This window comes from Myotis brandtii, unplaced genomic scaffold (genome assembly GCF_000412655.1).
Source record: "Myotis brandtii unplaced genomic scaffold, ASM41265v1 scaffold208, whole genome shotgun sequence".
Taxonomy (NCBI): Eukaryota; Metazoa; Chordata; class Mammalia; order Chiroptera; family Vespertilionidae; genus Myotis; species Myotis brandtii.
Window position 1 is genome coordinate 1,545,685 of NW_005357764.1, and position 12,693 is coordinate 1,558,377.

Consider the following 12,693-nt stretch of genomic DNA (forward strand, 5'->3'; position numbering starts at 1 on the left):
CCAGGGACACCCAGAGCTCCTTCCAGATCCCTGAACATAACATGCTCTCTTCATCTCTCTACCTTGCACATGCTGATCCCTCCAGAACTCTTCCCATCCAACAGAAAACTGACTCCACCAGCAAGCCCACGCCTCCTGGAGACCTTCCCCAAGCACCTTGTACATTCCTCAGGCACAGTGCCACGCTCTTGGTCCCACTGATGCTCCAAGGGTCCTACCCAGCAGCCAAATCCCCATCTTAATCCAGCAGAGGAAGCATGGGGCAGACACTTTGTGTCTCACCCATGGCCCTGGTTTCCTCTCAGAGGTGGGAGGGACATCAAACCATGTTGGCTAGCCCTCCCCATGGGCCCTCTCCAGCTAGAGAGAGGAGGAACAGTCTGGAGGATAAGGAACATCTGTGCATGGGACCAGCTGTGCAGGCCAGGAGTGAAGGAATCTGCTCTAAGGCCAAGTTCCACTAGGTGCCAACTCTTTTACCTTGGGCAAGCTACTTAGCTCTCTGTGCTTCACCATCCTCAGCTACAAGGCAGATTAATCAATAAGACCTAGCATGTTGTACTCGGTGAATGCTCAGCAGGTGCCAGTTCATCCTGGATTCATTTCATCCACATCTGGCCAGCGAGACAGAGATGTTAGCTCCACTCCACAGAGGAGGCAACCAAGGCACTGAGGAAGCAGTAGAGCTGCCTGCTTCTTCCCCCTGCAAACCATTGCTCAGCTCTCTCCCACTCTCCTGGAGGTGGCAGCAGCAGCCATAGCGGAGTGTGGGGCCCCAGGTCGGAGTTGTGCCCCAGCCCAGGCTGAGTGAGCTGATCCTGTTTTTCTTCTGCTCATTCTACATCCTTGGTGCAGGTATAAAGGAACACCCACATTTTGTGAGGTCTTGCTATGTGCCAGATGAGTACAGAGCTGAGGGCTATGATACCACATCCATTCCCACCAGCTCCAAGAGGTTGGAGTTTTGCCTCCACATTACTTAAGTCCAGGATGATTTAGCCAGGGTTGCCCAGGAGACTGGCATACAGAAAACACACTATTCCCCTCTCCTGGACCTCAAGTTGAGTAAGTCCTGCTCACCACCCTTGCACTGTAATTGCAGCCTGGGTGCCCCTCACTGTGGGGCTGAATCACTGGGTAAGACCAATTTAGGATCACAAGGATCCTCTGTTATACACGTGAACAGTTACATGGAGCCTGAAGCTTCACTCTGCTCATCTTTGCTCAAGTCTCTTGGCTTATGCTTAAGTTGTACAGTGTACAACCCACACAACTGCACACAGCAGCTCAGAGGAGGAGTCTTTTTGGAGCAGAGCTATTGAATCCACCCTCCTGAACTCTAGGACCTTAATCTCTTCCTCCAACATTCCAGGTGTCCTACTTGTTAAACTAGCCTTAACTGTCCCAGTCTCCTCGGACTTCTGCCGCCAATCTTTGGCAGTCAAATGCCTTAAAGAAGTGATCTACTTTGCAGGGCCCGTGGCCTCCCACTCTCTCGTTGGCCCCAGGCTTCCCTCCAAGATCACTCCCCAATTCCATAGTCTCCTAAGCTCCCCTCCTTCACCTCTCCTTGGCATTGGGTGATCGCTTGTGCTGTGGGAACACCCCAGGGATTCTCCCACTTCTCATCTTCCTCTGGCGTCAGAAACACGGCCCTCACTCCCTCAAGCCATGACTGAGCCACTGCCGACACATCCTGCCTGCCCTGAGTCCAGTCCTCTGGATCGGTCCATCTTAGTGAGGCAGGTGAAGTCCCCTTCCCAGAGTCAGAGCTCACTAGAGCCTGGCGGTGGTCACACTGCCCCGAGGGCAACAAGGCCTAGAGGGCTGTGGGCGGTAGCAGGAACCTTGTGTCTTTGGCTTCTCTCCCACCTGAGCTTCCCCTGGTCTTGCCATCCCCAGCCCTAACCCAACTCCTTGCCAGCTTATTACAAAGAGAGATGTCATCTTTTGTCCTATCCCCTTCCCTTCAGCCACAGTGACAAACTGGTGGTTCACAACACATTTTGTTTGGACTGCCATACTTTTTAAAAGTTTCAATTAGTTGCTATCATTTAATAATTAACCAATTTCACTTAAGAATCCAGACTTCTAGTTTCTTTTGAAAAATCCGAAGATCTGACAACACAGGCCCACATTCCTACATGGTGACAACCAGCTACAGCTGCTCTGTTGTTCCCTTTCTGTGGGGCTTGCTCTCTGGTTTCTGCACTTTAAGCCTCCCAATGGCCCTAGCCACTCATATCAGCAGCCTGGCCTCTAAACCATATCTCTGCATGAGGCGGTCCTGGAGGAAGGAACAAAGCCCGCAGGTCTCAGCATGCAAAGGAGGGCAGAGCAGGGCAAGCAGAGGCAGGGCGGAGAGTCCCGGTTGGGAGCCACATCCCAGCCTCTCTCCATCACTGTTTATTGCTAGCAGCATCCCAGGCGCCCTGTGTGTCTTGTCCTGGCTCAAGCCTGCCTCTGGGGGCCAGGCTGCTGCAAACACGTAGCCTGCAGACCACTCCACATCCTACTGGAGCTGGGCCCAGGGCCTGAGGCTTTGTCCAGGGCCTGAATAGCAGTGTGGCCTGTAGGTACAAGCCTCCTTACTGTCCAGCCAACTCAGCCAAATGTGCACCAGGGGGTAGCAGCCTTGTCACAGTCCAACATGATGTTGAGAACAGTGCACGGGGCCCCACCCACAGTCAGGGCTGTGCGAGCATCCACACGGTACTTCACAGTGTTCAGACCTCCCTCCCGGTCCACCTTGAATTGTTCCTGGGAAGGAAAAGGGGAGAGAGCATATACTCAGGGCTTTGTGGGTGCCAGCTGTATATTGATGCCGATGACCTCATCATCAGAGGTTCTGTGACCCCACTGAAGAGAGGAGTGATGCTCACAGCCATGAAGGCTCGCCCACAGCTGTATGCCCCAGTAAGCAGGAGAGCAGGGGTTTTCAGTTGACTAGTATGGCTCTTAGAGAAGAGCCGTTTGAGGGATGGAAACTCTTGGGTTGCAGGTCTGCCTGGGATTCTGGCACCTTCAGCTGAGTCCCCTCCACCCAGCCTGCGTGGGGGTCATCTGATCCAGGTCCCAGGTCCCATAGCAACCACCAACCAGGGAAGGGTACCCAAACAAAATGCCATCGACTGAGCTGGGCCAAAAAGGAGTGGATAGGGCCATTTGAACCCAAGTAGAACTTGGTGAAATGCTTGAGCCTGCTGGCTCCCCCATGTCATCGCCTATCCATGCCTGATCAGGGAACCAGTCAGCACCTGTTTTTGAGCTGCAATGCGTTTCTGGTCCCTCTTCCGCCAGGCTGGGTCATGCAGGTGGCGAAATGTCTTGTATCCAGTTTTGATTCCCGAGGGGCGGAATAGCTAAGGAGGCCAAAGGAAGTTAGGTTAGGCTGCCCCTCCTGGAGCCCTGGCCCTCGCCACTAGTCCTCTGGGGTCCCACTGCCTGCCACAGGCCACAGGCAAGGGCCTGTATTCCCATTATGCAGAAGAGGTGTGCTAAGTTGGGGGCAGGACTAGGATCAGAACCAGCTGAGGATCTCCAAGCTGAGGGCAGAGAAGGGAGCCTCAGGGCGGCCACGATGGCTGAGGTGGTGGTAGGGGACCTGGGGTGTTACCTGGAGCCCAGCTCCTTTGATGCGCCGGTAGAATTCATCGTCCTCACGGCCCCAGCCCCAGAAGCGGTTGGACATCCCGTTGCACTAACACAGAGACAGACAGCATCACTTGCCTCATCCGCCCAGTGTGCTCTTTGGTCTCTTACCTCTCAGAAGTACCCAGCCTCCTTTCCTCCTCCCCTGGAAGTTTGGAGCGGACACCAATGCTCACAGTTCCCACAACCTCTGCAGTATTGGGGGGACAGTCAGCACATCCCAGTCTCTGTGCCTGGAACTTGTGTGAGATGATTTGTTTCCCCAAAATATCTGACTGGCAGGAGGGCACCTCTCTGGGTGGCTGGTAAAGGGCAGAAGTACCAATTCCTGCTTGCCCCTCCCCATTTCTTCTGGGCTCAGTCCTGGCTTCTTCCTCTGTGTGGGAGAGGAACAGTTGGGCTCTATGGCAGATACCAATTTTCGCTACCAGATTAGGGACTTCATTTACATAAAGCTGGCTTTAGTCTTGTGAGGAGCAGGAGACTCAGGTCTAAACTACTCAGTTCTTCTCCTCCCCCACCCCCTCACCACCACAGTGACTAACTCAGGAATGGGCCCAGGACACAAGTCAGGCCAATCAAGAGCCTGTGCAGTATGGCTCGGGAACTCCTGTCTGGCTGTTGGAGAGGGAGCTCCCTCTTCCAGTGGACTTGGGCCTAGACAGATACAGACTGCAACTACAACCACCACCCCTCACCCTGAGTATCTGGAAAGAAATCCTGCCTAAAGAAGGCAGAAATGAGAGAAATGAGGAGAGAGAAATGGTGCCCTAGTGACACTGTCTGAGAGGCTGGGCAAGCCACACAGGAAGCAACACCCTCCTCTCAGCCCCAACCAGACTTATCCATTTTAAGACCCAATGAACCCAACTTTTATGAAGCCAACTTTCACGGGCTTTCTGTGCTGAGCCTGAATCCTCCCTAACCAACCTGCTTGCTCCTGCTCCTCTCTTCTGTCCTGGGTTCCCTGCTGGGCCCCAGAACTGCCCTCCTCCTGTCAGTGCCCCCACCCAGTGGGAGCTCCCTGGCTCAGAACAGGCTGGCTGGGCCTCACCAGCTGGTAGTGCTGCTTGGAGAGCAGCAGGATGCCGCCGACATAAGTCTTGTAGTGGTAGAGCGGGTGGAGCTCTGGGGAGGCCACGTGGAAGGGCCCTGCCTCAGGGAAGCCATAGTCCAGCTCCTCGTTGAGAGGGAGCAGGTCCACGTCGTGCATGGCGATGTAGTCTGTGCTGTTGCTGCTCTCCAGGAAGCCCACATTGATGAGTGCTGCCCGGTTGAACCTGTACAGAACGGCCAAGGCTGGGCAGGGTACGGGCAGCGAGCTGGCTCTCCCCCAGACTCTGCAGGAGAGCCCGTCCTCTACACCACCCACCCTGGGGCCTATGCTGCCCTCCAGGCCGACACTGATTTCACTGTGGAGCTATCCAGCTTCACGTCTGCTCCTCCATTCATCGCCCAAATGTTTACTGAGCACCTACTATGTGCCAGAAACTGTTGAGAGAATAGGATTTAACAGTGAGAAATCAAAGCCCTGCCCTCAAGGAGTTGATATTTGAATAACAGGAGACAAAAATAAACAAATAAATACTTAAAAAGCCAGAGAGTGCTGTGGAGAAAAGTAAAGCAGGAGGTCAAAGCGTGAGGCAGCTGTTCTTTTAGACAGGTGGTCAGGGTAACAGCGTGAAGGGTGAGTAGAAACCTGAAGGCTGGAGGGAATGAGCCCTATGGAAATCAGGGGGAGGGGGCTCTGGGCAGAGGAGTGAGTGCCTACCAAGGCCTAGGCACCAATGTGGCCAGGCAGTGAGTGAGTGGGGCATAGAGGATGAGGTCAGAAGGTGACGGGCCCCTGATGGGCTTAGGCTTTGGCCATGAAGAGATGGGGAGCCACTGGAGGGCTTAGAGCAGAGGCATGACACACGGTGACTTAGAGTGCAACAGGATCACTCTAGTTGGGGTGTTGAGAAGAGACTGGAGGACCGAGGTGGACGCATAGAGGTGAGTTGAGAGGCCATTACAATAATTTAGGCAAAAGATGATGGTGATTTAGCTCAGGGAGGTGGCAGTGAAGACAGTGAGAAGTGGGCAGATTCTAGATGGATTCTGCTGACGAACTGGATGTCTCATGTGAGGCAGAAAGAAAAGTGGAGAACGATTCCAAGGCTTTTTGGGTTGAGTAACTGGAAGCACGGAGTTGGCATTTCCTGGTGGGGGAGGAGGCAGGGGAAGCTGGTCTTGGGCAGGTGGGAAATCAGGAATTCAGCTTTGATCAAGTTAAGCTTGAGGTGCTTCTGAGACCAGCAAATGGAGAGCTGCGCAAGTAGATGGATGTGCAGGTCTGGAGTTCAGGAGAGAAGTCTAGGCTGGGAGTACAGCCTCTGGAATCGCCAGAGTAGAGATGGGACCTAATGCTCTGAACCTGGATGAGATCCCCCAGGGAGTGACTGTAGCCAGCAAGGAGACACTCAGGAGCACTGAGACCGAGACCAGGGAGCTGAGGCAGAACCTGGAAAGGAGGGGAGGACAGCCAGTGAGAAAGGAGGAGACTCAGAGAGGGCTGCCCCGGAAGTCAGACAGAGGTGTTTGAGGAAGGAAGAAGTAATCCATTTGGCAAATGCTGCCGAGAAGTCTACAGGATGAAGGATGATTAACAAGGTTCATTAGTGATGTCAGTGAAAGCTGTTTTAGCAATGAGGGGATAAATGGGAGGAGTTTTGCTATAAAGGGGAGCAGAGAAATGAGGTGATAGCTGTGGGAGATGTGCAATTTTGTATGCTGATGCAAATGACCCAGAAAGGAAGAAAAACTTGATCGTGTAGGACAGAAAAGGGCCCACAGCTGGAGTGATGTCCTTGAGTAGGAGACGAGAAAGGGAGCTAGTGCCAGTGGAAGAGCTGGCCCCAGTAGAGCTGGGACAAGGCATCAAAAGCAACCGTGCACAGAAGCTGGTCCACAGGGCCAGGGGTTGGGGACTTGCACAAGTTTGCTTCCAGTTGGTTCTGTTTTCTCAAAAAGAAAGCAAAGTTGGGGGAGGATGGGTGAGGAGGGGGGAAAGGCAGAAGACTAGAGGAATTCGAGGCTTTCAGGCAGGGCTGAGGAGCTTCCTGGGCCAGGGCTCAAAGTCTCCAGTCACATCAGCTGCCCAGGAGCAGGTGTGAATGAAACAGTCAGGTTTCACCAGGCAGAAGTTGTGCCAGGCAGAAAGGGGCAAGGGAACTGAGATATGTGCAGGGGAGTGATTTTAACAATGAGCCATGGAATCCAAGTTAGGTCAGGAGAAAGTGAGGACAAGGAGAGTGGACAGTGAAAATTGGGAGCATCGGCAGGCTGCCTCTGGAGCACACTCACCTTTCTTCCCTCTCAGGTGTGCATCTTTACTTTTCTCTCCTAAACTCTAAGAATCCCATGAGACTTGCAACCAGAGGAGCAATGGCAGCGGCAGCTCATCCCTGGCTTACACCCTGAACTGTCTCCAAGGCCCCCTTTTCTCTGACTTTTCAGTGAGATAACCAACCTTGCCTTGGCTCACTTCTTTCCTATAATGTTTCTAGAGAGCCAAGCAGATCACCACCAAGGCTATCTCCTGTTGCTTCTCCTGTCCTAGACTTCATCGAGCTAAAAACAGCCCTGCCTTGGCCCACTTCTTTCACTGTAAATTTTTTGCTGTTAATCCTCACCAGAGGATATTTTTTCCATTGATTCCTAGAGAGAGTGGAAGGGGAGAGAGAGACATTGATTGGTTGCCTCCTATCTGTGCTCCGACTGGGACCAGGGATTGAACCTGCAATTGTGGTACGTGCCCCTGACCTTGCGTCGAACCCAAGACCCTTTGGTCTGCAGGCCGACACTCTAACCACTGAGAAAAACTGGCCAGGACTTTCACTGTGACTTTACCTCTCAGTGAATTCACGCAGCCCAGAGTGGCCCACTTCTTTCCTGTAACGGTTCTAGAGAGCCAAAGCAGAGCACTTCGTTGGCACTCTCTCTCTCTCTCCTGTTGTTTCCTCTACCCTAAGCCCTTCCTTTGTTTCACTGTCCCCTGCTTTAATAAAGGTATTCTCAAAATAAAAAAAGAAAATTGGGGGTGGTGGGCACATGGTCCTATATACATATTTTGTAAATTAGTAATCCAAACATGTAACCTATATGTTCATGTAGACTAATGTCACCCCAAATAAAGTTAAAAAGGAAGGAAGGAAGGAAGGAAGGAAGGAAGGAAGGAAGGAAGGAAGGAAGTTAGTTAGTTGGGAGCATCCTGGACTACAGGGCCTGGTGGGGTCCAGGAACTGTTGGGAGTTTCCAGAGGGAGGGAATTGGAAGGAAAGGTGGGGTGGAGTGTGAGATGCTTCGATTGTGATTATGGAGAAAAGATTTTGGTAAGTGCAAAGAGTTCAGGATAATGCCAGACTGTGAACAACTTTAAAGCCATTGTATTGACACTCCCTTCGCCTAATCCTTACCACCAATTCCCTTGCAAGCCCTGTCTGTGCTTCCTCCATTCCTTCTACATGCTGACCAAGTCGCCATCATCTCAGACAACTGCAGTGACCACCCACAGCTCTCCCTGCTCCTCCTCTTGTCTGGTATAATCTACTCCAAGTACAGCACCCCCATTTTAAAATGGAAATCAGATCAGGGCCTTCCCCAGCCCCAAACTTTCCCCAAAGATTTCTGTCACCCCCAGTGAGAAGGGTCCCACCTCCCTCCCTCCTGCCACTGACCCAGGTGCCCTTCACAGGTCTGAGGCCCACCAGCATCGGGCTGCTGCCAGGAAAGGAAGCAGGCCCTGAAAGGCCTGGACAAGGTGAGGCCCCTGGAGAGGGGGAGCAGGGTCAGGTAGTTCCTACCTGAAATGATCCACCTGGTTGAGCACGTAGATGTGGTGTGGGATCTTCTTCCTGATCAGGAAGCGATGCATGTGGGGCACAAAGACCAGGAGCTCCTCAAAGCGTTCTCGGAAGGGCACCAGCACTGCCAGGCGGTGGGGGCCCCATGATGGATCTTCTTCCCAGTGCTCAGGGGGCGGCTCTGGGGGACAGGCCCGGGGTGGACCTGGGGTCTCCTGGCCTTGTCCCTTGGCTGCCCAGGCCATGTCACCGGAGCAGCTGAGCTGCAGCCAGAGCAGGGAGAGGAAGCCCAGTAAGAGACAGGCAACGAAGAGGTGGAAGACGGAGCATTTCCGGGGAAGGCTGCTGGGAAGCAGCCTGGACCTGGGACAAGAGCAGGGATGGTCAGAAGGGCAGGTCTGGTCTCGGACTCTGTCACAGACCCCTTCTCTGGCTTCCCCACAAGTAGGGCTGGTCTGCCTAAGCACCTGTGAATTAGTGCAGAAGCAACTTTAATGCTTTTGTGCATGCTGCTACCATGTCAGAATACAGCCCATGCCCCCACCTCCAGAAAGCCCTCCGACCACTCCTGGGTCGCAGAGCTGCCCATTCCTTGATGCTTTCTTATTTTCTGTGAATGAGCCCTGGCCAGACCATGAAGGCTGGGATGAGGCTCCTTGTATCTTGCACTTGCCCCTCTCCAGGACAGGGGTTCCCGTCCTGAGCTGATGGCAGGAGCCTGGACTTAGAGATCTCACCCACTGCCTTCCACACCCTGCATGTTCACCACCTGCTGAAACGTTGGCTTCATCCTGCTTCTCACACCAGAAAGCTCCCCAAGATCTGGGTCTGTGCTGGCATCAATCCCCAGTGAAAAACCCCAATGTTATTTTTGGAAGATCAGGCCTGCCCCCAAACCAATGCAAGGCCCAAACTGACAGTGGCAGTTCACTGAACAAGTCTCAAAGCTTCAGTCTAACAGGCAGCCCATGCGACAAGAGCTGAGAGATGGAGTAGGGAAAGAAAGATTGGGGCTTGGGCTAGCACCCGGGCTCATTTCAGAAACTGGGAAGACAGCTGGTATCTTTAAACACTGCGGTAGTGCTGAGAGAAACTGGCCTTTAGGTTAGAAAGTACAAAAAACAAGTGTAATTCACCTGATTCTTTTGCCTCCCTCTCTCTCTCTCTCTCTCTCTCTCTCTCTCTCTCAGTTCCTGGGGGTAGTGAAGGAGGAGCTGGGGAATCCAAGAAAAGGGAGGCTTCCTCTGCAGGACTCCCCATGAAGTAATCAGCAAAGCAACCTGTCTATAACCTCTATGAGTCACCAAGTAGCTACCAGGCTTATAGATTCTACTTCCTAAGTGTCCCTTGACCCTTCCTCACCTACTGCCTTTCTTCTGTGCTCGGGTCTCATTGGTCCTTGCCTAGCTCAGACCTCTTCAATCTCATGGATGATCCTCTTCTGTTTACAAGAAAAAGACCAAATTCCTTGGTCTGACAGTCAAACCCCTGTGACCTGGCCCCATCTCGTTGCCCCTTACCACTCATCTAATGCTATAATTTGGCCCACTCTGAGCTCCTCTGCTCACCATATTCCTTCCTGCTCCAGCCCTCACACAGCCTGATGCTTCTGCCTGAAATGCCCTTCCTATTTTATCTGTCTGAAAGCCCCTCACTGATCCTTCAGGGCCAAACTCCAATGTCATGGCCAGCACTGCTCATCTTCTCACGTATACAAACTGAGATACGTGCACCTTCTGTGCTTCCATGGCATCTGGTACTTCACCCTTTGGAGTACTTAGAGGTTTGTAATCCCCCAAGTCCCTGCTTGTCTTCCCCATAAATAATCAGGCTCCTGTCTGTGGCTGCAGCATCAGACACACAGCAGAGGGCATGAGAAGTGAGCTACAGGAAGGGTTCAAGCAGCCAGGGCATGCTTTAAGTTAGGCAGTTAAAGCCACACCAAGTCCTGCCTCTCTATAGTGGCACAATTGCCAACCAGAAAGCCAGCAGTCCTGAAGCCAGGTCCCACACACAGCAGAGAGATGGCTGGGTAGGACACCCTCACAGGGGGCTTCTGACTTACCCCCCATTGTCCTGTGGTGGGGGTTTCCGATGGGGAGCAGAACCCAATCCTGCCAGTGGCCTGGGAAGGCTGGAGTCTCTACTGATTCTCCCTCTGAGCTCTTTCTGGGGGTGGGGTGGAGACCAGGGAGGTGGACATGGGGAACTATCCCACCTTCAGGGGAAGAAGCAATGACCATTACCCAGGGTATGGCACGAATTGGGCATTCCATGCACTTTCACATACTGTTTCCTTCGTCTAACTTTCCCTTCCTTCCTACCAGCATCACATCCCCATTGGGTACTCTCATCCAGAGCTGTTAAAAGTCTAAACTGCTGAACAACTTAATTCAGAGCCGAATCCCAATTCCTTGGGACAGTGGACAACACTGAGAAGTTTCCCTGATGCCACATGATGGCAAACTTCAGATCTGTAGTCCCATCGGCTCCCAGGCCCGGGCCACCCTGCTCTGAGGGGCAAACCAGATGAGGTTTTTTCTCCTTCTTCAGTCTGTGCCCAAGACTAGGAAAGAGAAGTTTCAAACCGAGGCAGGCTGGCTCTGCAGCCAGCACTCTTCATTGCTACATTAGCCTGCATCTGTTGCATGGACCTTTGTACCCCTGTGTCAAAAGCGAGAAGAGACATCAGTAACTTTTTCTGAGAACACGGTGTTTGTCCAAAGGTTTATGAAAAGGGATCAGGAAATGAAAATTTTCCTCCACTACCTTTCCTTTCTTCTCTCACACAAATCGTAGTGATACAAGCTTTGAATACTCAAATGCTCTGACAACAGCACCTCCAAATGGCAAGGGTAAGTGGAAGATACCTCCTCTGTGCCAGGCACAGTATCAAGGATTTTACGTTTGTCTCCTTCAGTCCTCATATAGCTCTCTTCCCAGTTTCTAAGATGGAAAAGCTGAAGTCGGAAAGATTAAGTGATATGTTTCTGGTCACATGGCGATTAAAGAGGATTTCTGCCCAGGGCTGACTGCACAGTTCTGGCTTTCTTTCTATTATAGTCCTGTCTTCTTACTTCAACACCAACTCTGAAAAATCCCCAAGGATAAAGAGTTGTACCCACTATATCCCAGAACCATTTGGCACATGTGGCCAAGTTAAGAGATCTAAAGGGAACGAGGTGTCCTTCGCTGGGTAAAGACTCACTATGTGTTCTAGGTGAGAAGAGTTTTGGGGGCACATCTCAAGATTGAAGTGTCCTCCCAAATGTAGACTACTAAAAAGCTCCACCTCCCCGATTCTGCTTTTTAAAAAAATACATTTTATTGATTCTTCACAGAGCGGAAGGGAGAGGGATAGAGTCAGAAACATCAATCAGCTGCCTCCTGCACACCCCCTACCGGGGATGTGCCCACAACCAAGGTACATGCCCTTGACTGGAATCGAACCCGGGACCCTTCAGTCCGCAGGCCGATGCTCTATCCACTGGGCCAAACTGGTCAGGGTCCGATCCTGCTTTAGTGGTAAACAGTAGCTAAGCCCTGGGCCAGGCCATACCTAACCCGGGGCAGGCTCCGTGCAAGTGCGGCTGCAGGGGGTGAACCAGCGCTGAGGGAGGAGGCCCACTAGCCGGGCAGCGGGGCAGAGCTGCTGTTCGGCGCGTTCCCTTGGGTGGCCCAGAAAGGAAGGGGAAGCGCGAAGGAGGGAGGGTCTCCGCTACATGGAGGTGATGGGGAGGTGGAAACAGAGAAATGGAACACAGACTCCTAGACCAGGGACAGAAAGACAGAGATCCATTCAGAGAGGTCAACGGAGTCACTGACCAGCACTCAGATAGGTAGGGGCCAGAGGAGAAACTCCTAAGAGAACACGACTTGCAAAGAGAGAACCGGGAACTCACAAAGGGAAGTCAGCGGAGAAACAGACCCACGGGTGACGGAGCCCTGCAGAGTGACAGAGACTGGAGGACACAGAGACCCACACGGAGACAGACACGCACTCCCGAGACCCAGTGACCCACGATGAGAACCACAGACCCTCAGAGAGCCCCGCAGAGAGGAGTCGCGACGGCCTCGGGCTCCTAGATTCCGCCCCGCGGTCGGTAAAGATCGGCACCCAGAGGACAGGGCGCCGGGCCGCCGCCGCTCACCTGCCGTCCTCCCAGGGCAGCTGCGCCGCTTTCCTCCGGGAGGGGAA

At 52.9% G+C, this 12,693-nt stretch overlaps 1 protein-coding gene across 1 annotated transcript; it reads right to left on the reverse strand.

The window, feature by feature from the left end:
* Positions 1-2,024: 2,024 nt before the first annotated feature.
* B4GALT7 (xylosylprotein beta 1,4-galactosyltransferase, polypeptide 7) lies at positions 2,025-12,687 on the reverse strand (the record flags this gene model as incomplete). The annotated part of the gene is made up of 7 exons (XM_014539053.1): positions 2,025-2,760; positions 3,258-3,362; positions 3,617-3,700; positions 4,706-4,931; positions 8,496-8,858; positions 10,561-10,713; positions 12,647-12,687. Coding segments are annotated over 7 exons (1,128 nt in total), but the record flags the coding sequence as incomplete, so codon positions are not given.
* Positions 12,688-12,693: the final 6 nt, after the last annotated feature.